Source organism: Salvelinus sp. IW2-2015, linkage group LG13 (genome assembly GCF_002910315.2).
Source record: "Salvelinus sp. IW2-2015 linkage group LG13, ASM291031v2, whole genome shotgun sequence".
Taxonomy (NCBI): domain Eukaryota; kingdom Metazoa; phylum Chordata; class Actinopteri; order Salmoniformes; family Salmonidae; genus Salvelinus; species Salvelinus sp. IW2-2015.
The window spans coordinates 12,455,076-12,481,963 of NC_036853.1; the positions used below are offsets into that span (position 1 = coordinate 12,455,076).

The 26,888-nt window shown below is 40.6% G+C and overlaps 1 protein-coding gene across 2 annotated transcripts; it reads right to left on the reverse strand.

The window, feature by feature from the left end:
• Positions 1 to 26,312, reverse strand: LOC111972136 (endophilin-A2). Of its 2 annotated transcripts, XM_023999005.2 has the most exons (9): positions 26,040 to 26,312; positions 17,911 to 17,979; positions 13,807 to 13,879; positions 11,990 to 12,133; positions 11,620 to 11,753; positions 11,310 to 11,468; positions 7,030 to 7,133; positions 6,473 to 6,603; positions 1 to 923 (listed from the first exon to the last, which is right to left on the reverse strand). In XM_023999005.2, exons 1-9 carry the CDS (start codon positions 26,082 to 26,084, stop codon positions 730 to 732), a joined length of 1,053 nt encoding a protein of 350 aa, XP_023854773.1. In that variant the 5' UTR covers positions 26,085 to 26,312; the 3' UTR covers positions 1 to 729. The 2 variants fall into 2 exon arrangements, with proteins under 2 accessions (XP_023854773.1, XP_023854774.1); XM_023999006.2 differs by lacking the exons at positions 13,807 to 13,879; positions 26,040 to 26,312.
• Positions 26,313 to 26,888: the final 576 nt, after the last annotated feature.

Genomic DNA, 26,888 nt, shown 5'->3' on the forward strand with positions numbered 1-26,888 from the left:
ATCATTAGTACAAGGCATTGCTGTAGTTGTTTACTGAGGAGGATGGTTGTGTTAGCCTGGCCAGCAGGGGGCTTCAAGAGATGTAGTCCAGTCAAAATCGACTATTTGCAAGGCTGTGCCTTTGCAGTGTCCAACATACTTGCCTTGTAAATAAGGCGAATATTCAGCAGAGTCCATACTAAAATGTGGGACTTAGAGAAATGTGGGATGTGTGAAATACATTTTTTGTTTTGAAACTACGAAAAATAAAAAGACAAGGCTTTACAAGTGGTATAGTTTACAGTCAGAACCAGCTAAACTGCAGATGTTAATGTCTTCTGCTGCTTACAGGTACGTAACTTTACATTCAATAATAAATTGTTACCATTTAAATTTTGATACATTTCATGTGAAACTTCTATTTTCTGTAGAGATATCTGTGGTTGACAGAAAACGTTACTTTAAAATGTTAGTCTGGTTGAGTCAGGTTCTTCATGTCTGTGTCCGAATGTCAGTCTTCCGTTTTCGCTTGTAGGGCAGGGGGATCATATTCAAATCTCTTTTTCTTTGAACTGGAATGTGAGAAGCCACCATTTTCCAATTTTCCTCCTTCAAATGTGAAGATGAAAACGTGCCAAAGAGTACAGGTGCGTCTGTGATGATGGTGAAGATGAGGACGAAGACTCTAGGATCTGTCCCACAGATTCAACTGGCTCCTCATTCCCTCTCTCACGTACTCTAAGGCACTCTTTAGTTTGTCAGGGGGACGACAATCTCCACGTAGTTGAGAGGGAAAAATCCTGATTGGCCGTGAAGCATGCCTTCATACCAGTTCTCATCGATCTGATTGGTCAGGGTGATGATATCGCCCTCCTTGAAGCCCAGCTCTCCCTCATTCTCCGGGTCAAAGTCATACAGCGCCTTACAGCATGGCTGTTCTGAAACTGAACGACAGAAAGAGGAGAAAGGAGGCGAGAGGGATGGAAAACGGAGAGAGAAGGTTGAAAAAGTGCACATCATACCAGACAGTGATAGACTAATCCCATCTCTCTATGTCCATACATCCCACCCTCCTTCTGCTGTCTAACAGAGCTGGACCGTCAGATTATGGTTTTAGGTTTTCACACGGCACTCTGTTTGTTAGCTTATGGTTCACACTGTAGTTGAAGTATTAGTAGGTGTGGCTGGGTTGTGAAATGAACACACGGCAGGCTCAGACAGTGTGAGGAGTGACAGTGCTAGAAAGATGACCTGGCCTCCCATACAGCCCTGTGTTGTTCTGGTCAACAAATTAATTTAACAGAGTAACATCTCAAAACAGTTATTTGAATATCCTAAAAATGTAAGGTAGTCAAAGGATTAATGAGAGAAATAATATCATTAGCCTATAGAAAAATCTAATGACAGTTGAAGCTTATTAAGAAAGAAATGATCCATGCAGGCTGGGAAAATCCCTCCATGCGAGGTTGAAAACAAAATGGCCAATAACCCATCCTCCTACTAGGCCTATCAGAAAAACTTAAAGACAAAAAATATACTTAGTTATGACCAGTAGCTTATTTCCAAAATATTCTAGCCTACAGTGTTGTCCTAAAATTGTTGTGGATTTCAAAATAATAAGAATGAAAGTTCATAGCTTAAGCGGCAGACTGCTTCAAAATAATAAGAATGAAAGTTCATAGCTTAAGCCTAGGCTATTCTCCACCAGCTTTATGAGAAATCTAACAATCAATATCATTTATTGTTCTATTATTTCACGAGGCAAATAAAGCAATTAAGCACTTCTGAAGACGGCAGACTGCTTCTACCCAGCTCATGATGTAGGACTATAACCAATCTCACTACGGTAAGACAGTCTGTTCCTCATCCTTCAGTCACTGCTCCATCATGTGTGCGTCTCACACAGATACCTGTCTCTTATACACATCTAGATGTGTATAAGAGACAGGGACAATAGAGGCATTCATCGTATAGCACAGTGTTTTATGGGTACATACATTGCCTTCAGAAAGTACTCACACCCCTTGACATTTTCCACATTTTGTTGTGTTACAGCCTGAATTTAAAATTGATTAAATGTAGATGTTTTTGTCACTGGCCTACACACAATACCTCATAAATGTCAATGTGGACTTAAGCTTTTTATTTGTATCACATTTTTTTATAAAACATTTAAAGCTGAAATGTTCAGGAGTAAAAATGTGCTTGTTGCTGAACAAGTCATATAAGTTGCATGGACTCACTTTGTTTGCGAAATTGTGTTTAACATGATTTTTTAATGACAACGTAATCTCTGTACCCCACACAAAATTATCTGTACGGTCCCACAGTCAAACAGTGAATTTCAAACACAGATTCAACCACAAAGACCAGGGAGGATTTCCAATGCCTCGCAAAGGGCGGCACCTATTGGTACATTGGTAAAAAATATAAATATCAGACATTGAATATCACTACATTCCAATGCAGTTGCAGGAGAGGAAGGAAACCGCTCAGGGATTTCATCATGAGGCAGGCCAAGCATGACTTTAAAACAGTTAAGAGTTTAATGGCTATGATAGGACTAAACTGAGGATGGATCAACAACATTGTAGTTAAGCCACAATACTAATTGAGAGAGTGAAAAGGAATCCTAGACAGAATATAAATATTCCAAAACATGCATCATGTTTGCAACTAGGCACTTCAGTAATAATACAAAAAATGTGTCACAGCGATTAACTTTTTGTCCTGAATACAAAGTGTTATGTTGGGGGCAAGTCCAATACAACACATTACTGAGTACCACTCTTCATAATTTCAAGCATAGTGGTGGCTGCATCATGTTATGGGTATGCTTGTTATTGTTAAGTACTGGGGAGTTTTTCCAGGATAAAAAATAAACAGAATGGAGCTAGGCACAGGCACAATCCTAGAGGATTTTGGGAGATGAGTTCATCTGTCAGCAGGACAATAACTTAAAACACAAGGCCAAATCTACACTGGAGTTGCTTACCAAGAAGAAAGTCAATGTTCCTGAGTGGCTGAGTTACAGTTTTGACTTAAATCTGCTTGAAAATCTATGGCAAGACCTGAAAATGGTTGTCTATCAATGATCAACAACCAATTTTACAGAGCTTGAAGAATTTTGAAATTAATAAAAATTGGCAAATCTTGCACAATCCAGGCGTGGAAAGCTCTTAGAGAACCAGAAAGACGCACAGCTGTAATCTCTGCCAAAAGGTGATTCTAACACACACATAAACACGCAAAAGTAGTGAAACCACACACTGATGGCTGTCACAATCCCAGTGACAGTGTTTTGCATCATCTCTGTGAGACCAACCCTTCTGAAGTTCTTCTGACCCTGCCCCCTCACTCACTCACTCCCCCTCTGACCCTGCACTATTCCCTCGCGCCATCCCCCTCTGACCCTGCACTGCTCCCTCTCGCCATCCATCTCCCTCTGAGCTCAGGCAGCTCATGGCCATAACACCAGGCTTTTTGTCTCAAAAAATGTCCTCTTTGTACCAGCTTACCCCACAGGCAGTTGGCACAGGGCACGACACACTGGATATGGGGAGGGATCCATCACTGTCTATGGGAGACTCACTTTTATTGTGGAATACAACACATCCCCTACCCATAAATCTAGGAGACATTCGGAGACACACTAACCCAAAGATGTATCATACAGGTTTTTTTTTTTGATCAAAATGGTGCTTAGGTGGTGGGCAGGGTGGTGGTGTGGCCTTTAGGTGCCTTTTGGCAAACTCCAAGCAGGCTGTCATGTGCCTTTTACTGGGGAGTAGCTTCCGTCTGGCCAGTCTGCAATAAAGGCCTAATTGGTGGAGTGTTGCAGAGATGGTTGTCCTTCTGGAAGGTTCTCCCATCTCTACAGAGAAACTCTGGAGCTCTGTCAGAGTGACTATCGGGTTCTTGGTCACCTCCCTGACTAAGGCCCTTCTCCCCCGATTGCTCAGTTTGGCAGGGCGGCCAGCTCTAGGAATATTCTTGGTGGTACCAAACATCTTCCATTTAAGAATAATGGAGGCCACTGTGTTCTTGGGGACCTTTAATGCTGCAGAAATGTCTTGGTACCCTTCCCCAGATGTGTGCCTCAACCTCATGGCTTGGTTTTTCCACTGACATGCACTAACTGTAAGACCTTATATAGACAGGTGTGTGGGTTTCCAAATCATGTTCAATAGAATGTTTTACCACAGTTATAGTTGTAGAAATAGCTCAAGGATGATCAATGGAAAAAGGTTGTCTTTGCGCTTAATTTCAAGTCTCATTGCATAAGGTCTGAATATTTATATAAAGTTATCGTTTTTTAAATTTTATGACATTTGCTAAAATGTTTAAAAACCTGTTTTTGTTTTGTCATTATAGGGTATAGCATGTAGATTGATGAGGGGGAAAAAACAATTTAATACATTTTAGTATAAGGCCGTAACATAACAAAATGTGGAAAAAGTCAAAAAGGTTTGAATACGTACGTACGTACGCTCGGGCACACACACACACAGTACTAGTGGACACCTACTCATGCATGGGTTTTTTGTTTTACTATTTTCTACATTGTCGAATAATAGTGAAGACATCAAAACTATGAAATAACACATGGAATCATGTAGTAAAAAAAAAGTGTTAAACAAATCAAAATATATTTGATATTACATTATTATTCTACAATGTAGACAATAGTAAAACTAAAGAAAAACCCTGGAATGACTGGTACTGTGTGTGTATTCATATTCCTTGACTTATTCCACATTTTGCTGTTACAGCCTGAATTCAAAATTTATTAAATGTGTTTTTTCTCCTCACCCATCTACATACAATACCCATAATGGCAAAGTGAAAAGATGTTTTTATTGAAAATTAAATACAGAAACCCTAGTTATTGTCCTGTTGAAAGGTGAATTTCTGCCCCAGTGTCTGGTGGAAATCAGACTGAACAAAGTTTTCCTCTAGGATGGTGTCTGTGCTTAGCTCAATTACTTTACATTTTTATCCTGAAAAATTCCCCAGTCCTTAACAATTACAAGCATACCCATAACATGACGCAGCCACCATCATGCTTGAAAATATGGAGAGTGTTGGATTTGCCCCAAACATAACACTTTGTATTCAGGGCAAAAAGTTAATTGCTTTCCAACCTTTTTAGCAGTATTACTTTAGTGCCTAATTGCAAACAGGATGCATATTTTTTAATATTTTCTATTCTGTACAGGCTTTCCTTCTTTTCACTCTGTCAATTAGGTTAGTATTGTTGAGTAACTACAATGTTGTTCCATCTACCATCTACCTTCTTTGCGAGGCATTGGAAAACCTCCCTGGTCTTTGTGGTTGAATCTGTTTTTGAAATTCACTGCTCGACTGAGGGACCTTACAGATAATTGTGTGGGGTACAGAGATATTGGGGGTGTTAACACTATCATTGCAAACAGAGTGCAACTTATTATGTGACTTGTTAAGCAAATTAACTGCTGAACTTATTTAGGCTTGCCATAACAAAGGGGTTGAACACATATTGACTCAAGACATTTCAGCTTTTCATTTTTAATTGATTTGTAAAAATTTCGAAAAACATAATTCCACTTTGACATTATGGGGTATTTAATGATTGAACTGAAAGTGGGTTCAGTCCAAACTCTGTAGTGACAGGACTATGGCCTGAGGTGGTCCACCAGCATGTGTGTGGCTGTGTGCCATTTCAGAGGCAGTCAGTGCAGGTCATTAAACTGTCAATCAAAAAGCTCTAGGCTTTGTATCTAAAAATAGCTGGTAAACATTTCAACCAGAGAAACAACCAAACCCAACGAAGAACCCAATCAAATGAATGAGTTCTTAAAATGACCTGTTACTTAAATATTTTGAGTACAAAATAATGGATCATTTCAATCACAGAACTTACATTCTAGAGCTTTTGATTTGATACATGTAGTTCACTGATAGGATTGCATCTACCATTTCACAAAAGTAGGTCGGCTGTCTCTGACAAACAAACACACTCTCACTCACGTCTGGTTATATATATTTATTTATTTATTTATTTCCCTTCCCCAGCCTCTGTCCCTACAGGAGGTATTTTGCCTTTTGGTAGGCCCGTCATTGTAAACAATAATTCGTTTTTAACTGATTTGCCTAGTTAAATAAAGGTTACATTTTTTTTTTAAATGTAAAAATTTGGTGTGGAGGAAGGATGACTGATGACATCACAAGAAGAGAGGAACAAGGTCAACAGGAGAAGAGGGCAACCAGCTGAAAGCTGCCTGCACCCCTCTCCTGTTCATTCACCCTCTCTCACACATACACGTGCATGCTCACACATACACACATGTGCACACACACAGACAACCAACTCATCCTATGACAGACACACACATTCATACCACACTCCAAAGTATGGAAGTGAATCTCTAAATCTGCAGTAGTAAAATATTTGAAAGAAATTCCTTTTCGATGAGCTGATATACACAGTAGGTAGCATGTGCAACCGTCTTACCTGAGTTGCGGGAGGGTGGTGGGCCAACTGAGGTCGTGTAGACACCATTGGTTGATTGGTTGTCACTGTCAAAGATGGGTTTGGCCTTAGGTGTGTACTCGCGACGTGGTCGGTTCTGGGCCTCGTTCATCCTGAAGAGAAGAAAGATAGAGCAGCCTGGCAGATCTCAGTTATCAGTAGACTCAATATTAGAAACGGTACTCAAATATACATAATTCATAATAAAAATATTTTAAAAGAAACTAAGGGAATGGCTATCTTGACGCTTCTGATATATTTTACAGCTAACAGTTAAACCCCTGGGTCAACCAGTGTGTCCGTTTTTCTGTGATTAAGGGCCTTGGATGTTACCATGCAGATCCACACATTGAGACAGATTATGGCGAGGGCTGCTGTGACTAGACAGTATGAGGGGGCTGGGCTGGTAACGGGACTGGGAATGAGGCTGGGATTGGTGAGTGGGCCTACTGTATCTCTATCATGACACTGCACACATAAGCTTGAAGTGACTGTACAGGAAAGATGGGCAGTGGAAGTAGAGACACATGTGTACCTACCTGTCCCTGAGTTTGTCTGAGAGCTCGTCCAGGATCTGTGTGGCCTGTCTGTGGTACTGCAGCTGGGACTCCACCAGAGACGACAGCTGGCTCACCTGCTCTATCTGCACAGAGACACACACAAAGAGCAGGATATGGTTACTAACTGTACACACTAGGGGTGTGAACGTTTAAATGAAATTGGGATCCTTAACGTTAAGAAAATTATCTAACCAAAGAACAATGTTTTATTTTTATTTTCTTCACTAAATTAAAACAAATCATAGTGCAATTATCACAAAACATTATTTTCAGTGTTATAGCCTAACTAGATGATGGGCTATGAAGGGCTTGGGGAAAGTTGTGTAATTTAATGTTAGACAGCGATATCATTGATGCAGAAAGTAAACCACATAGTGGGTATATTTCAGCAACAACTAAAGCCTTCTGCATGTTTCAGTTTGGCTGGCGCATAGCTGAGTCGGCTAAGCGAACCGAACGAGTGTGTCGTATACTCCCTTAAAAGACCTTCGCAAGAAAAAAAAAAATAATAAAATAAATAAATGGCAATAGTACTGTTTGTCCATCTTGAGACGCCGTAGCCAGTATACACTTCTTCAAAATAGTTAGAATTAATGATAACTCAAGAAATCTGTCATTAAATTTGACATTTTTGCAGAGATCTTAGTCAGGCAATTTTACATCTAATTATGTTTGGTTCAGTATTTTTCAAGTGAATAAATTTGCATGAACACGATTTGTCTCTCGTTAAATGACAACATTTAATTGAAGAACCCCTACTGTTGACTATCAGTGCAAAGTTTGAGAGGGTTTATCTAATGTTCCATTGTTATATTTTAGCTCAACTCGTTCTGGCTAGCATTAGTTGTTGATCTTGCTGTTGATGATGTGCATAACTGAGGGACAGATAGCCTTCCTTTTCAGTTGTTTGATCAATAGGACTGTAAAGTTCTTAAATGTAAAGAAGACTCCCGTTATATTTAAAGTTGAAGTCGGAAGTTTACATACACCTTAGCCAAATACATTTAAACTCAGTTTTTCACAATTCCTGACATTTAATCCTAGTAAAAGTTCCATGTCTTAGGTCAGTTAGGATCACCACTTTATTTTAAGAGAATAATAGTAGAGAGAATGATTTATTTCAGCTTTTATTTCTTTCATCACATTCCCAGTGGGTCAGAAGTTTACATACAATTAGTATTTGGTAGCATTGCCTTTAAAATTGTTTAACTTGGGTCAAACGTTTCAGGTAGCCTTCCACAAGCTTCCCACAATAAGTTGGGTGAATTTTGGTCCATTCCTCCTGACAGAGCTGGTGTAACTGAGTCAGGTTTGTAGGCCTCCTTGCTCGCACATGCTTTTTCAGTTCTGCCCACAAATTTTCTATAAGACTGAGGTCAGGGCTTTGTGAAGGCCACTCCAATACCTTGACTTTGTTGTCCACAACTTTGGAAGTATGCTTGGGGTCATTGTCCATCTGGAAGACCCATTTGCGATCAAGCTTGAACTTCCTGACTGATGTCTTGAGATCTTGCTTCAATATATCCACATAATTTTCTTCCTCATGATGCCATCTATTTTGTGAAGTGCACCAGTCCCTCCTGCAGCAAAGCACCCCCACAACATGATGCTGCCACCCCAATGCTTCACGGTTGGGTTTGTGTTCTTCGGCTTGCAAGCATCCCCCTTTTCCTCCAAACATAAAAACGGTCATTATGGCCAAACAGTTCGATTTTTGTTTCATCAGACCAGAGGACATTTCTACAAAAAGTACGATCTTTGTCCCCATGTGCAGTTGCAAACTGTAGTCTGGCATTTTTATGGCGGTTTTGGAGCAGTGGCTTCTTCCTTGCTGAGCGGCCTTTCAGGTTATGTTGATATAGGACTCGTTTTACTGTGGATATAGATACTTTTGTACCTGTTTCCTCCAGCATCTTCACAAGGTCCTTTGCTGTTGTTCTGGGATTGATATGCACTTTTCGCACCAAAGTACATTCATCTTTAGGAGACAGAACGCGTCTCCTTCCTGAGCGGTATGACGGCTGCGTGGTCCCATGGTGTTTATACTTGCGTACTATTGTTTGTACAGATGAACGTGGTACCTTCAGGCGTTTGGAAATTGCTCCCAAGGATGACCCAGACTTGTGGAGGTCTACCATTTTTTTTTTGTGGAGGTCTTGGCTGATTTATTTTGATTTTCCCATGATGTCAAGCAAAGAGGCACTACGTTTGAAGGTAGGCCTTGAAATACATCCACAGGTACACCTCCAATTGACTCAAATTATGTCAATTAGCCTATCAAAAGCTTCTAAAGCCATAACATAATTTTCTGGAATTGTCCAAGCTGTTTAAAGGCACAGTCGACTTAGTGTATGTATACTTCTGACCCACTGGAATTGTGATACAGTGAATTATAAGTTAAATAATCTGTCTGTGAACAATTGTTGGAAAAATTACTTGTGTCATGCACAAAGTAGATGTTCTAACCGACTTGCCAAAACTATAGTTTGTTAACAAGAAATTTGTGGAGTGGTTGAACAACAAGTTTTAATGACTCCAACCTAAGTGTTATTAAACTTCCGACTTTGCAGAATTTGCAGAAATACATTCAGGTGTATTTTGTGATTTTTGGCGAATATGTTCTAATGATCTAAAGTTGCGCTTTTGCTAGTACCTGTAAACACACAGGCTTATTTGCATGAAGGCCTACTGTAGCTCTGATTGGCAATGGCACACCGGTCTGTGTAAACTCTGGTCCTGGACGAGACAGACGTTTTTATTACGATATCTATTAATTGTCCAAAAGCACGGCCGCTTTGCCACTATATATTGCCATTGAATTTTCACAAATGCACAAACATTCTAAGAATTTATGAAAACGACCATATCTAAGTACTTGCTTGTCAGAAAAAAATAAAAAATAAAAAAGATGTCATTCTTCCTGTGGGAGTATATTAACAATTTTTTTATACGATTTCATGTTGCTAAAACGCTGTCAGTTCCACTTTAAGAGCCTTTAAACATGAGGCTCAACTTAGCCACCGTTGAGGTGCCCTAGCCAACACGCTGTAAACAGCGCAGATACTGTGAACAGCGCAGATACTGTGTGTGACTGTGTGAAAGCAAAGTGTTGCTCATCTCAATATCCTAGCCTATCCATTGATGATGACTTTACTGAAGTTGCGAGACATTGCGAGATCCAGCTTTTGAATGCCGATAGAAAGGCCTAGTGCATGGTTCTGACTGTCTGCGTGTAGGCCAACCTGCCTATACTATGCCCCTCCCCTCGCTCTCCGTCCCTTGCTATCTCGCTATGAAAGACGCAAGTGTTTGTGGTCTCGGAAGTACGGCAACTAATCTGTCTTGTCCATTCCAAAAATACTGAGTCTTGACACTCAGAAATGGAGAGTCGACTTTTCAATTATTTTGGAGTCGACTCTCCACCACTAGGCCTACATCATCGTTGTTAACAATTGGAATAATGGCAGAGAAAGGCAAGCAACAGCAGCAAAGTCCTGTAGGGCAATACTTTGAGAAGTTAAATGAGAAGGAAATGCAAACTTTGCGAGGTGGAATTGAGGTAGAGTAATAGTAGTACAGGTGCAATGCTTAACCATCATGAAAGGGGTGCACCATCAGACCCAAACTGTTGCTGGCAGTAGTGCAGCTGCATTGTGAATTCATGTGGAATTTTATGATTAAAAAATAAAAACATTTAAAACTGAAAATCGATTTTAAAAAAATTCTCTCCATTTGCCACATCCCTAGTACACACTAAAACACAAACCGACATACAAGCATACAAGGACCAGGCCCATGGTTACCTTGATACACACGAGTAGTAACAGTGGCATTCCCCCTGGATATCCAGTATCACATTGTGGTTAATATATAATCTGTTTAACGGTGTGAGTGAAAACAGTATTGTATTTACATACACCCTAAACAGATGGGAGGGCAGGCTAACCATAGTACACATAGGCCATGGAGCTGCTCTGCTGATTAGGACTGTACATAGATTATATTTCATTTTGACCTAAATTGATTCATGCTGCAGGTGACACTCGTTATGGTGGCGAAGAGTGGATTTAACCAGTAAAGCTTATTGAACAAATGACCTTGAGGTGACACTGATTCCCCCTGATCTCTTTCCCAGAGAAACAATACTGATAATTAAACCATAAACATTAGGTTGATAATAGGCTGGGTGTTTCCATTGACATTATGAATGTTATCACGGGACAGAACCACACCCCCACCCACAGACAGATACTACTCACGTCAGTCTCCAGTATGTTGTACATGCTGGTCTCGGCCACATCTTTAGACTCGTGGAACTTCTCCAGGGCCTGTCTTAGCTCCTCGTCTGGGATCTTCCCTTGGCGCTTCTTCTTATAGTCGTAATCCAGACGCCTTCCCTCCAGCTTTTTCAGATGGTGCTGGGGGACGGGAGGAGAGGACGATGGGGAGAGGAGAAGGGATGGGTAGATGAGGAGAGGGGAGATGAAGGTATGGGGGATGTAAATTCTAGAGATGACAAAGATATTGATTTCTGCAGCAGATGGATAAGTGTGTAATGTAGTACAGTACCTGTATCTCTCGAAGGTCCTTGTCACACAGGTTTTGTAATGGATCGATGAAGTTCTGTTTAACGTCTATGTCTAGAGAGTCCTTCACCTCCGCCAGCCTCTTCATGGTATCCCCCGCATCTACTAGAGCCCCACCTTACACAGAGCAAGAGCAGAAGCTTAGTCAAATGTACAAATGAAAAACAACACTCCACATAACTGGTGCCATCTACACACACACACACACACACACACACACACACACACACACACACACACACACACACACACACACACACACACACACACACACACACACACACACACACACACACACACACACACACACACACACACACACACACACACACACACACACACACACAACGTACCAAAGTTGGTTTCCTCCCCTAGGTCCCGGCCGTACTTGACCATACACTCTCCCAGCAGGCCCTCAGCCTGGGGATAGCCTGGGTTCTTCACCTGGCCTCTGATCTTAGACATGGTGTTCAACATAGAGAGCTTCGCCCGCGACGCTGAGAGGGGGAATGGAGGAGAGGGATGCAGAGAAAGGATGGGATGGAGAACGAGTCAGATGGAGAGGTGGTACTTAGTCATACAGTACCAGTCAAAAGTTTGGACACCTACTCATTCCAGCGTTTTCTTAATTTTTTACTATTTTCTACATTGTAGAATAATAGTGAAGACATCAAAACTATGAAACACATATGGAGTCACGTAGTAATCAAAAAGGTTAAGTCAAAATATATTTTATATTTAAGATTCTTCAAAGTAGCCACCCATTGCCATGATGACAGCTTTGCATGCTCTTGGCATTCTCTCAACCAGCTTCATGAGGTAGTCACCTGGAATGCAATTCAATTAACAGGTGTGCCTTTTTAAAAGTTAATTTGTGGAATTTCTTTCCTTCTTAATGTGTTTGAGCCAATCAGTTGTGTTGTGACAAGGTTGGGGTGGTATACAGAAGATGGCCCTATTTGGTAAAAGAACAAGAACAGGAACAGCTCAAATAAGCAAAGAGAAATGACAGTCCATCATTACTTTAAGACATGAAAGTCAGTCAATAAGGAACATTTCAAGAACTTTGAAAGTTTCTTCAAGTGCAGTCGCAGAAACCATCAAGCTCTTTGATGAAACTGTCTCTCATGAGAACCGCCACAGGAAAGGAAGACCCCGATTTACCTCTGCTGCAGAGGATAAGTTCATTAGAGTTACCAGCCTCAGAAACTGCAGCCCAAATAAATGCTTCACAGAATTCAAGTAACAGACACATAAACATCAACTTTTCAGAGGGGACTGCGTGAATCAGGTCTTCATGGTCGAATTGGTGCAAAGAAACCACTACTAAAGGACACCAATATGAAGAAGAGACTTGCTTGGGCCAAGAAACACGAGCAATGGACATTAGACCGGTGGAAATCTGTCCTTTGGTCTGATGAGTCCAAATTCCTGATTTTTGGTTCCAACCGCCGTGTCTTTGTGAGACGCAGAGTAGGTGAACGGATGATCTCCACATGTGTGGTTCCCACCGTGAAGCATGGAGGAGGAGATGAGATAGTGCTTTGCTGATGACACTGTCAGTGATTTATTTAGAATTCAAGGCACACTTAACCAGCATGGCTACCACAGCATTCTGCAGCGATACACCATCCCATCTGGTTTGGGCTTAGTGGAACTATCATTTCTTTTTCAACAGGCGAATGACCCTCCAGGCTGTGTACGGGCTATTTGACCAAGAAAGAGAGTGATGGTGCTGCATCAGATTACCTGGCCTTCACCATCACCCGACCTCAACCCAATTGAGATGGTTTGGGATGAGGTGGACCACAGAGTGAAGGAAAAGCAGCCAACAAGTGCTCAGCATATGTGGGAACTCCTTCAAGACTGTTGGAAAAGCATTCCTCATGAAGCTGGTTGAGAGAATGCCAAGAGTGTGCAAAGCTGTCATCAATCAAGGAAAAATCTCAAATATACTTTTTGGTTACTACATGACTCAATATGTGTTATTTAATAGTTTTGATGGCTTCAGTATTATTCAACAATGTAGAAAATAGTTTTTTTTAAATTAAGAAAAACCCTTGAATGAGTAGGTGTGTCCAAACATTTTTTCTGTGATTTAGCAGGAAATACATTTTACACAATAACACAATTGTTATTAATGCAGTCTCTTCCTGGTGCGTAGTCTCACCTGGGTTGGGCTGTAGGTACTCAGAGGTTTTGGAGATTACCTCCACCACAGCTTTGCTGGTCACATCTACTTTCTACAAAACACAGGGGACATCACTAACAACCATAAGGAAATATGAAACGCCATGGCTGTGTCCAAATACACATACTTGCATTCTAAATAGTATGCATTTTGGGTATGCAAAAAATAAAGTTTTATAGTATGTGAAATTTAGTATGCTTTAAAATGCCAGGATACTTATTTAGGCTTTTCCTCTAGTACAATTCGCTTCACACTATTAAGGAAGAGAATTGTCTTTTCACGTGGTTGACAACAGCTGATAATCTGAATATGGGAAGTGCACGCGCTCTACAAAAAGTAACGAATGGCAGGGAAGAAGTGCGTTTGCGCATTAGATGACCCCTTCTGTGTGGTTGAGTAGTATGTGGATATGTGTTGATCACTGCATTGGTTTTTAGTAAATAGTACGTTCTAAATAGTATGTAGTATGATTAGTGCACAGTATTCAGTTTAAGTAAGTAGTGGGTAAACCAGATTTTGGATATGCACCATGTCTTCCCCATCTTCCAAATCCTTTATTTGTGATGAGACTAGTTACCAAACAGGCTATGAAAAAGGTAATGAAATATTGTCACTATATTGTACTGCTAAATGAAAATTACTTTGTGAAACAACCAATCATGTTCCTTCACTGAAGGTGTGTAAGTGATGGCTTTGGTTGTTGATTGCTGGAGTTCTCCGTGACAGTTGACCGGAGCAGCAAAGGCAGGTGCTCTTACAATCTGCCACTCCCTCTATGTATAACATGTATCTATACACAGGGCTCCCACATGAATACTATACTGATACACTGTACACAGTGTGCAAACTGAGACTGTTCACAAAGAATAACCCTAACCCATGTTCTCGTAATGTTTTGTGAATGTGGCTGTATAGATGGAATGAGTAGGTGTGTCCAAACTTTTGACGGTATCGACACAACACACACCACACACACACCACACACACACACACACACACACACACACACACACACACACATATATAAACTCAGCAAAAAAAAAAACAACTAATTAATTAATTGAACATGCAACTGTGGAACGGTCGTTAAGACACTAACAGCTTACAGACGGTAGGCAATTAAGTCACAGTTATGAAAACGTAGGACACTAAAGAGGCCTTTCTACTGACTCTGAAAAACACCAAAAGAAAGATGCCCAGGGTCCCAGGGCAAGAAATTGCAATGTCCGACTGTGAGACGCTAAGACAGCGCTACAGGGAGAAGGACGGACAGCTGATCATCCTCGCAGTGGCAGACCACGTGTAACAACACCTGCACAGGATCGTATCTGAACATCACACCGGTACAGGATGGCAAAAACAACTGCCCGAGTTACACCAGGAACGCACAATCCTCCATCAGTGCTCAGACTGTCCGCAATAGCTGAGAGAGGCTGGACTGAGGGCTTGTAGTCCTGTTGTAAGGCAGATCCTCACCAGAAATCACCTGTAACAACGTCGCCTATGGCACAAACCCACCGTCGCTGACCAGACAGGACTGGCAAAAAGTGCTCTTCACTAACGAGTCGCGGTTTTGTATCACCAGTGTGATGGTCCGATTCGCGTTTATCGTCGAAGGAATGAGCGTTACACCGAGGCCTGTACTCTGTGAGCGGGATCGATTTGACGCTGGAGGGTCCGTCATGGTCTGGGGCGGTGTGTCACAGCATCATCGGACTGAGCTTTTGTCATTGCAAGCAATCTTCAACGCTGTTGCGTTACAGGGAAGACATCCTCCTCCCTCATGTGGTACCCTTCCTGCAGGCTCATCCTGACATGACCTCAGCCACATGACAATACTTCCACCAGCCATACTGCTCTGTTCTGTGCGTGATTTCCTGGCAGACAGGAATGTCAGTGTTCTGCCATGGGCCAGCGAAGAGCCGGATCTCAATCCCATTGACACACGTCTGGGACCTGTTGGATCGGAGGTGAGGGCTAGGCCATTTCCCCCAGAAGTGTCCGGGAACTTGCCGATCTTGGTGGAAGAGTGGGGTAACATCTCACAGCAGAACTGGCAAATCTGGTGCAGTCCATGAGGAGGAGATGCACTGCAGTACCTAATGCAGCTGGTGGCCACACCAGATACTGACTGTTACTTTTGATTTGACCCACCTTTGCTCAGGGACACATTATTTAATTTCTGTAAGTCACATGTCTGTGGAACTTGTTCAGTTTATGTCTCAGTTGTTCGAATCTTGTATATGTCTGTCATACAAATGTTTACACATGTTAAGTTTGCTGAAAATAAACGCAGTTGACAGTGAGAGGATGTTTCTTTTTTTGCTGAGTATATATACAGCTTGAAGTTGAAGTCTTACACTAACATTTAGGTTGGAGTCATTAAAACTTGTTTTTCAACCACTCCACAAATTTCTTGTTAACAAACTATAGTTTTGGCAAGTCGGTTAGGAGATCTACTTTGTGCATGACACAAGTAATTTTTCCAACAATTGTTCACAGACAGATTATTTCACTGTATCACAATTCCAGTGGGTCAGAAGTATACATACACTAAGTTGACTGTGCCTTTAAACAGCTTGGAAAATTCCAGAAAATTATGTTATGGCTTTAGAAGCTTCTGATAGGCTAATTGACATAATTTGAGTCAATTGGAGGTGTACCTGTGGATGTATTTCAAACGCAGTGCTTCTTTGCTTGACATCATGGGGAAATCAAAAGAAATCAGCCAAGACCTCAGAAAGAAAATTGTAGACCTCCACAAGTCTGGTTCAACCTTGGGAGCAATTTCCAAACGCCTGAAGGCACCACGTTCATCTGTACAAACAATAGTACGCAAGTAAAAACACCATGGGACCACGCAGCCGTCATACCGCTCAGGAAGGAGACGCGTTCTGTCTCCTAAATATGAACGTACTTTGGTGCAAAAAGTGCAAATCAATCCCAGAACAACAGCAAAAGACCTTGTGGAGATGCTGGAGGAAACGGGTACAAAAGTATCTATATCCACAGTAAAATGAGTCCTATATCGACATAACCTAAAAGGCCGCTCAGCAAAGAAGAAGCCACTGCTCCAAAACCGCCATAAAAAAGCCAGACTACGGTTTGCAACTGCACATGGGGACAAAGATCGTACTTTTTGGAGAAATGTCCTCTGGTCTGATGAAACAAAAATACAACTGTTTGGCCATAATGACCATCGTTATGTTCGGAGGAAAAAGGAGGATGCTTGCAAGCCGAAGAACACCATCCCAACCGTGAAGCACGGGGGTGGCAGCATCATGTTGTGGGGTTGCTTTGGTGCAGGAGGGACTGGTTCACTTCACAAAATAGATGGCATCATGAGGGAAGAAAATTATGTGGATATATTGAAGCAACATCTCAAGACATCAGTCAGGAAGTTAAAGCTTGATCGCAAACGGGTCTTCCAAATGGACAATGACCCTAAACATACTTACAAAGTTGTGGACAACAAAGTCAAGGTATTGGAGTGGCCATCACAAAGCCCTGACCTGAATCCTATACAAAATTTGTGGGCAGAACTGAAAAAGCGTGTGCGAGCAAGGAGTCCTACAAACCAGATTCAGTTACACCAGCTCTGTCAGGAGGAATGGACCAAAATTCACCCAACTTATTGTGGGAAGCTTGTGGAAGGCTACCTGAAACGTTTGACCCAAGTTAAACAATTTAAAGGCAATGCTACCAAATACTAATTGAGTGTATGTAAACTTCTGACCCACTGGGAATGTGATGAAAGAAATAAATGCTGAAATAAATCATTCTCTCTACTATTATTCTGACATTTCACATTCTTAAAATAAAGTGGTGATCCTAACTGACCTAAGACATGGAACTTTTACTAGGATTAAATGTCAGGAATTGTGAAAAACTGATTTTAAATGTATTTGGCTTATTACTTAACGTCTATGGAGGAGAAAGTGCCATTCTAGGAACGTTCAAACAGAAAACACAATCGCCCAACTCTTTATATACATGGCTCTGGATAGGCCTAATATATTGAATTCTAAGTAACTAGCCTACTTCAGGTACTGGTCTTTAAATGTACAGTCAGAGGTATTATACCCTTTCCAAATCTTTGAAGTCTTCATCCAGTTTCGTTCCCTCTGCACCGCCGACCTTCTCACTGACCATCTGCACAGAGAGTGGGAGAGAAAAGGGTCATTGTTACACAATACATGTGCAGTTCATAAAAGTGGATCAGAAAGATCCCTCAACACATGATAGTTCTTACTTCTCATATTTAAAGAAAATACAGCTTGCCAGTTTCACCATTCACAAGAGTCTAGGTTCTAATAGCAGACAAAACAGTTTAATCTTAACTGACTTCAATCTGATCTGACTGACACCATCAAACACAACCCTGTAGGAAACAAGTTCTTCATTCTCTCATACACAGATACACCCCTGTGCAGAGACAAAGACCATTGTAGATCATTGTTGCCTCCATCAACCTGAAGTAGAATTCTAGAGATGTAGGAGAAGGACCAGATGCTGGAATCCTGTACAGTTTATTTTAGGACTATTTCTATAATGACCATGTACTGTAGAGTAGTGAATCATCTCATAACTTTCAACACAGGCTACAGGACCTTCGTCACATTCATCCCAACATGTTGTAACTTGTCGTGTGAGACACCAATATGTGTGCAGGGCAGGCCACCCAGCAGTAAATGCAGCCTACCCGTTTACCCTAGCTTCCGCTATCTCTTTCTTCCACCTTGTGGAAAAAGACTGCTTTATATACCTGCACTTTACACTGGACACGTGTAAAACAAATTCACCCTATCCCACCGCTCCTCTCTGGCTCAGTTTTGCTTCCTCCCTCATAAAATGTACAATAGAGATTATCCTCTCTCAACTACTGTATCTGACTACAATACAGTATGTAGTAAAGTCATCAATAAATCATTTTCAGCTTCGACCTGTTGCAAGTTCCATATGACGACCATGACATCACAGTTACACAACAAATATGAATGTATATCAAGACACACAGGGCAATTGGATGTCTTGACTGTACCACTTTCTGGAAATGTTTATTTGAACAATGACAATATCCAATGTTTTTGATGTGACGTAAACCACTATGCTAATTTAAATCAAATTAGGCACCCTTTCAAGACGAAACTTAGTACATATGCAGCATGTTTTAGGTCACGTACTGTAGTCAGCCATTCCAGTTTAAAAACGTTCTGTGGCACATCATATGCCATGAGTTTGTATGTTTTTTTATTTCCCCATAGGCTACTGGTAATTCTTTGTCATGCAAGTAGCATACATTTTCTCTCCTTTCTGCCATGTCAGTCCTAAACATGTTAGGAAGGTCTAGCTTACTCAATTATGACCAGGGAAAAAAACAACTGCACGTGGGGACAATGGGATGGTTCTGCAGCAGACAATTCCAGTGACAAGGCACAACATCTACCCACTACTCCTGTCCTTTCTGAGGCCCATACATGACCAGCCATTTACATTTTTGTCATTTAGCAGATCTTCTTATCCAGAGCGACTTACAGTAAGTAGTGAGTGTACAGTATATATTTTCGTACTGGTCCCCGTGAGGGGCTTCACTCTAACTAGGGGAGACGTTTAGGCTATGCATTTCCACCTCTCTCAGCCTTTTTGCAAATGTAACAAACTAGTTTGCCTATAGGCACTTGGTGGGTGCAGAAGCTAGCCTGCCTTTAGATTACAGTAATTAAAGATGCCCTATGAAGACCTTGCTCTGCTAAAATTCTAATAGTTCGCCTACTTTCAGTTTGTGACACAAAACAAGCAAGTATAGTGTAGAGAATCATTGTACCATCTAAACTGTGAAATATATTTTCCATAACCAAAAATATCATTTTTTTCAGCTGTTTGAAGCTGGTGTACAAAGTCGAAACTAAAAGACGCAAAAAACTCAACTTAAGACCGGGAAGCATAGAAATGGCACACATAGAACAAATCTCGCTTCATAGACTTGCTTTCAATAAGAATGACAGATCTATAACTTACATTTCTATGTGAATTTGGTTGGGTCGCCCAAAAAGTTGCATATTGCAACTTTACATTTAACTAACATTCAATACAGTCACAAAAAAAGTGAGCTTGGTGAGAGCAAAATTATCATGTTTTTGGTTCTGTGACACGATGATCACGTGGCATTTGGGTTTACTGAAACAGTCCACAATGAGTTATGCCTATCTACTTCAGGGGGAGGACATGATTGTGGTTTGCATTGGGCAAAGAATGTACCAGAGTGAACAAAGCACTGTATGGTGGTTCAGAAAATATGTACTTCATAGTACCAATTGTTGTTACCACACTTGTACACTGCTTTTACACTGAGTGTCAGATCTGATGGTAGAAATGGATACGCAGCAAACAAAGTGATGACTTAATGTTCATGCTGCTACTGATCCCGCACCTAATGTGTAAGCCAGAGAATGGATAACCTGAACCCACACAGCATCTGGGGTAGAAAGTTCACTGACTGAGGGATATAGGAGAGGGGAAAGTGACTCATATAGAGGAATCTGAGCAGGGACAAAGAGCAACAGCCACAGTTACCGTGCTGGAGCTAATAGAATCCGTGTCTTAGCCCATAAAAACACATTTTTGCTTTCCATCAACAGGTGGGAGTGTTCAGCTCTCCAAGTCTTCCTAACCACAAAACGGCTACGTTGTCAAAACATCATGGATGGTGGCTGTGTTAGCCTTTCATAGACCTGGGGGGATTCTTAGAATAAAAAAAGTTGGCCTACAGCTGTTTTTTTAAAGTATATCAAACAAACAAAAAAACTCCACACCAAAAGAAATTGATTCATTTCAGCTATGCCGTGAGGCAGACACACAAGGCCACTTACTCGGCTGCTACTGCTAGCTAGATTAAGAGGGAGAGCACATCACTGACGCCTGAAAATAGCATCTCTTTTACACAGATAATGGTGTGATTGTAATCTTATTGGGAGCGAGACTACGTAATAGTGAGTCATCTGCCTCCTTAACAATGGGCCAACCACTGCCAGGCTTGTGGTATCCTTTTACACAACATTATAGAAAAACATTTCAGAACTGAACTGACACCTAAAGGAATCACACACCGATCATCAGCCTCACACTGGCCCCAAAGACCCTGAGGGGACAACTTGGCTGTGAAGAACAATGGAAACCTGCTGGCCAAATGAACATACAATGTCATGATAGGCCTATACATCTTGATGTAGTCACACAATGTGAGATTATGCAACATGTGAGAATTTAGAAATAAAGCATCCTACAAAGAATGTATTATTTGAGAGACATGGCTGTGCCTGTGCCATTTATAGTATGAGGTCTCCAATGCCTACAGCAGAAATGTAGTTGTGGTGTGGCACATAGGCTTGTTTACTTCATATAGGCTTGCTTACTCTTAAAGTGATAGTTAGAGACTTTGGCAATGAAGCCCTTTATCTACTTCCCCAGAGTCAGAAGAACTTGTGGATACCATGTTATGTGTCTGCGTTCAGTTTGAAGGAAGTGGCTTTTCTAGAATTACATAAATTGCTAACTAACATTAGCGCAATGACTGGAAGTCTTTGGGAATAGCAAGTTCTTCAATACTGGATGCAGAGACATAAAAATTGTAAATTTGCATCATTTTGTGGAATTCAATTGGTGCTTGTGTATTTTCATTAGTTGTCATGCATGTTATCACATGCACACAGCATACAGAGTCTAGTTTGAGAAGCAGAATAGCCCATCCCCTGTCAGATGGCATAAGAGCAGCTCCTCAAAAAGCTTGTACTGGGGTGAAACGTGCTTTTATAAGCCCAGTCATTGCGTAAAAAATAACAATTCTAAATGCAATCGCATGGTAAAAACTGTTTTGATAGGCACAATTAAAAACAATTGTATTTCTCAATCTCAACTCGTAATTAAGGCGTCCCATTCGCCATTCGAGTGCCTAGGCGACAGTCACCTGTAGGCAGGCTATCAGCGCGTCACCATCCACTCTGCAATGTAAGCTTGAGGCAGTATAATTGTTTGAAACCTAAACATTTTACTTCACTCTAAATAATGCTAGTCATATTAGCAACCCATTGTAGTCGTTGCTATTAAATTCCCCTCTTTCTACGTTTCTAACAGATTTTCATCTCTGTTAGAATTCTCTAAAATGATGTTTCAGGTGGCTTATGGTAGAGAAATGAACATTCAATTCTCTGGCAACAGCTCTGGTGGACATTCCTGCAGTCAGCATGCCAATTGCACGCCCCCTCAAAACTTGAGACATCTGTGGCATTGTGTTGTGTGACAAAACCGCACATTTTAGAGTGGCCTTTTATTGTCCCCAGCACAATGGGCACCTATGGAATGATCACGCTGTTTAATCATCTTCTTGATTTGCCACACCTGTCAGGTGGATGGATTATCTTGACAAAGGAGAAATGCTCACTAACAGGAATGTAAACAAATTTCTGCACAACATGAGAGAAATACGCCTTTTGTGCATATGGAAAATGTCTGGGTTCTTTTAATTCAGCTCATGAAACATGGGACCAACATTTTACATGTTGCGTTTATATTTTTGTTTAGTATATTAGCTACTTCCATTACAGGAGTTGCATGCTCAATAATAGGCTATAACCTTTCGACTGTAAGACGATAGGCTTCCTATTGTTGAACGTTTAAATTAAGCTCTTAATTAAAGATGTCCCTTCCTTGTTGGCATGCATAGCATTTTAAGTTGTTCACATAATTTTCCTGCTGGGAAAAAATGTAACCATTTGTTGACCGGTTAATGAGGGTCAGTTAGTTGGCAGCAAAATTTTCTAAAATTTGCATCCAAATATACAATTGATCAGTTAGTGCTCTGTGTGTAATACACCTTTCAAACCAAGGCATTTCCCCACCAACTTTAGCATCACGCCAACTTTTTGCCAGTGGTGAAAAGTACATAAGTAAAAATACTTGAAAGTACTACTTAAGTTGTTTTTTGGGGCATGTCCTTTACCATTTATATTTTTGACAACTTTTACTTCACTACATTCCTAAATTAAATTATGTACTTTTTACTCCATACATTTTCCCTGACACCCAAAAGTACTTGTTACATTTCAAATGCTTAGCAGGAAAGGAAAATGGTCAAATTCACAGACTTATCAAGAGAACATCACTGGTCATCTCTACTGCCTCTGATCTGGTGGACTCACTAAACACAAATGCTTTGTTTGTAAATTATGTCTGTGTTGGAGTGTGCCCCTGGCTGTCAGTAAATAAAAATAAGAAATGTCAAATGATTTATACTTAAGTATATTTTAGCAATTACATTTACTTTTGATACTTAAGTATATTTAAAACCAAATACTTTGACTTTTACTCAAGTAGTATTTTATTGGGTGACTTTCACTTGAGTCATTTTCTATTAAGGTATCTTTACTTTTACGCAGGTATAACAATTGGGTACTTTTCTATCACTGGTATCATGAAGACACATTGAGTGTAAGATCCTACGCCTGATGAAAGTTGGATCAAAAAAGCATGGGCTTGCCTTGGGCTCCATTTAAAAATCTCACCTTTTAATATTTTTAAAAAAATATATGAGAGCAGTTCCACACGTTGCTGTGCCGCAAGTTGTGTGGGAAAAATATTTGTTGTATTTTATTCTGTTATAATTTTCTTACCCTATAATGTGTGTGTGTTGAATTTGATCAGGGTAGCCCAAGTGTGTCTTGTCTGTTTAATGAACAAAATTATTGATTTCATGTGCATGGCGTAGCCATACAGGCTGCACAAACCAGTAGCATAATTAAACTCAAAATACATTTATTATTTTGGAAATACATTTTATTAGTCTTATGTTTCTTAGGACCTGCCAGAAACAATTTAATACTGAATTTCTTTGTGATGGTGTATAGTCAATAGTTTTATTAAAATAAACGTCTACTCCCACACTTGCTGGCATGGGCACGGGACATATAAAAGGCTTATCCTGGCAAGAATGTGGTAACATAATGTAAAGTCTGTCTGTAAAGAGTATATGTAACTAGCCTATAAGCGACAGGGGCCAATGCCACTGTACATGTTAACTTAACCTTTTGAGCGGCATATGATCCTTCAGCTGACTGCTCCCTTTGTGAGTGAATATGATAGGATCAGCCATCTGCAGATTCTACTCTGACCCACCATTTCCTCTCACATTCCCACCAACTTCCCTGTACGTGTTGCAAAGTATGCTAGTGATGCTGCAGGACAATGAAAGGCATTTCATTCAGATATCGATAGTCAAATTAAGTATTAATTATGACACTTGGTATGTGTGCGTACACAAGTTGAATAATGTGTAGGCCATGTTTGACAGGTTTGTAAAATGTGGTGAAAAGGGGATAGTAAAAAAACAAAAACATGGGCGTGTGCTACGGGGTGCTGCAGCTATATTCATTTTCTAATGCCAACTTCCTGCATTCCATAAGAACAGAAAAACAGTGCTGCAGAAAACATATGAAACCAATTCCTACAAGTAGGCCTATTTCCAATCACATGCAGTCATTGCTAGTGACAACACAACTGCATGCTCTGAATAAGCATATTATTTTGTGCCTTGCAGGGGAGAGTCATATTTCTTGTTGGCGTCAGGCATTATTGACTCCTATGAAACTGCATTGCAGTCCAATCAGGAAGAACGCACATCATTTCTCTCTCTTAGCCCCCTGTAACACATGCACGCAAACAAATGTAAAAAAATACAGTACATACATACACGCACACACGCACAAACACTGCAGTTTTGGCCCTCCATTTCCTCTTTCACGTTCTGTCTTCCCAATGGATTGACTCTTTTCCCTATCTCTTCATATTCCTCTTTTTATCTCCTCAAAGGGGATCTGAGCCCGCTCCTAAAAGGATATTGGGGTATAAAGCAAAAGTCTTTCCTGCTGAGATCAACAGGGACAGGATGAGACTGACTCAAAAGTAGGTTGATACATTGCTATGTTTTCATTTATAAAGCCCTTTTACAAAAAGTCCCACTGTACTTATCACTACACTTTAGACATATGAGTTACCAGACCCGGTCTAAGGGATGGCTAACGCTGGAAATTCCTTTCATCTCAGTTTTTTTTAGTTTTTTTGCACCTTATTTGTGGAACAATCTAAATGCTCTGAAATTTGATGTTTTGGTGCCTCTAGGCAAATTCAGAACGCTGATTGACGACCTTATTACAGTGTTTTTCTTTCTGCTTGCGTTTAGTATTTTTATTTTGATATATGTATTTTCTGTAATTCAGGGCTCATCTGTAAAAGACACCTTGGTCTCAGTATACTAAAACAAATAAAATAAATAAAATAAAGTATTAGTAATCAACCCTCAGAACAGATCAGCCAGGGCTCCAACTGAGGAAAACAAATTTAAATCATCCATCTTCTGTCTACATAACCAACAAGATATTGGCACTTTGAAATTAGAATTTGAATGAAATTAGTTACAGCAGAGATATCCTATGCTCTACAAGAGTGTTCCAACGTGTGGGGCAACGGTCGGCAGAATGGGAGGCTGAGTAAAAAGTTTGGGAACCTCTGCTCTACAAGCCAACTAACAAAACCACAACAGCATGTTGCCCCTGGTATCCCCAGGGTATAGCTTTTTTTTAGACTAGTAACAGTAAGGACATTGGAATATGTTACCTGAAGGTGTGTACACCCTCAGCTTGCCTGTTGAGTGACAGTACACGTGTCAGGTCTGTCAGCTATCTAGACTAGTACTGTTAGCTGGGTAGCTGTGTGTACTAGGATAGCTAACTACCTGGGAAGTGTTTTTCTTGAAATTCTAGCTAAGTACATAAAAAGTAGCTAACTTACGTTAGCGAGCTGGCTGGCTAGTTAACAAACGTTAGCTGTCAAGTTTATCATGGCATTCTTTGGAAGGTTCTTGCCACGTTTTAACTTTAGTTTTCCCATTAAATGATTAAAGACTGATAACTAGCTAAATAACTTACAAAAACATGAACAAAAAAGAGAGCTATGTATAACTAGCTAATGTTACTACAAAATGAGCCGAGCCAGTAACTTAGCTAGCAAGCTAAACTTCATAAAAGTTCATGCAAGCTAGCTACCTAGCAAACTCAGATAGATTTATTTTTTAACCCGTTTGTTATGTAAAATCACTAACATTAGCAAGCTAATACTTATTGAAACAAATCTGTATTAGGAGGGGAGGAAAGTTGTTTGCTAACCTGGCTGGCTTTATAAAACTGCTTCTTGAAGCCCGCTACAGACATCTTGGAACCAGTCGTTCACCTTTGCCGTAATAGGATTAAATTTGATACAATAACTATTACTAGCTAAAATAGTTGTACGCCGCGGTCATATGATTGCGTTAAAATCGTTCTCCTTTACAGTACACGCCGACGAGGATGTCCTGCGGTTCACGATTGTGACTAGAAATGCTATTGAACAAGGGCGCAGATCTCTATAAAGTGCATATAGGTCTTCAAAAACTCTAGGACTAGGTATGAGTATATCCAGTGTACACTTTTAGCTGCACCAAACCGTTAACTCGACACCTCCAACATATCATTGCGCTCGCTGCACATTCCAAGTTGTCTCTCCATAAGCAAACGTGCAGCGCCCTCTATCGCACACAAGAGGAGCAGGCCAATATGGTCTGTGTTCACTTTTTTCCCCACAGGGTGGCATAAGTGTTTTTCAATAATTGTCGATGTGTCTACTTCAGTCTCAAGTACTTTAGTTGAAAACCACTTCAAACTCACTCATGCTCAGTGTTGGGGAGTGGTGAACTACATGTAGTCTAACTAGTAATTAAACTGCATGTTGCAGTAGCTTGGTGGTATAGTTGAACATTGAAATCTTGGTAGTGCTTTCGGTAGTTAATAACTTTTTGTCATGTAGTAGTGTAGCTATAATAACTGAAACTACACACAACTTTTTTTGCTAAATAAAATACTATTTTGGGTGAAATTGTCCTTAAGTGGGAACCCCTCCTCACAAGTCCTTAAGTGGGAACCCCTGCTCGCCTCACAAGTCGTCAACTGGCAGCTTCATTAAATAGTACCTGCAAAACA

Excerpts from the sequence above, each read along its gene's own strand:
- LOC111972136 (XM_023999005.2), bottom strand. The coding sequence starts at position 26,084 with ATGTCTGTAGCGGGCTTCAAGAAGCAGTTTTATAAAGCCAGCCAG. Across the intron at positions 13,880-17,910 it reads ACTTCAAAGATTTGGAAAGG|AAAGTAGATGTGACCAGCAA; the intron begins GTATAATACCTC and ends TGTGTTTTGTAG. Across the intron at positions 12,134-13,806 it reads GTACCTACAGCCCAACCCAG|CGTCGCGGGCGAAGCTCTCT; the intron begins GTGAGACTACGC and ends TCCCCCTCTCAG.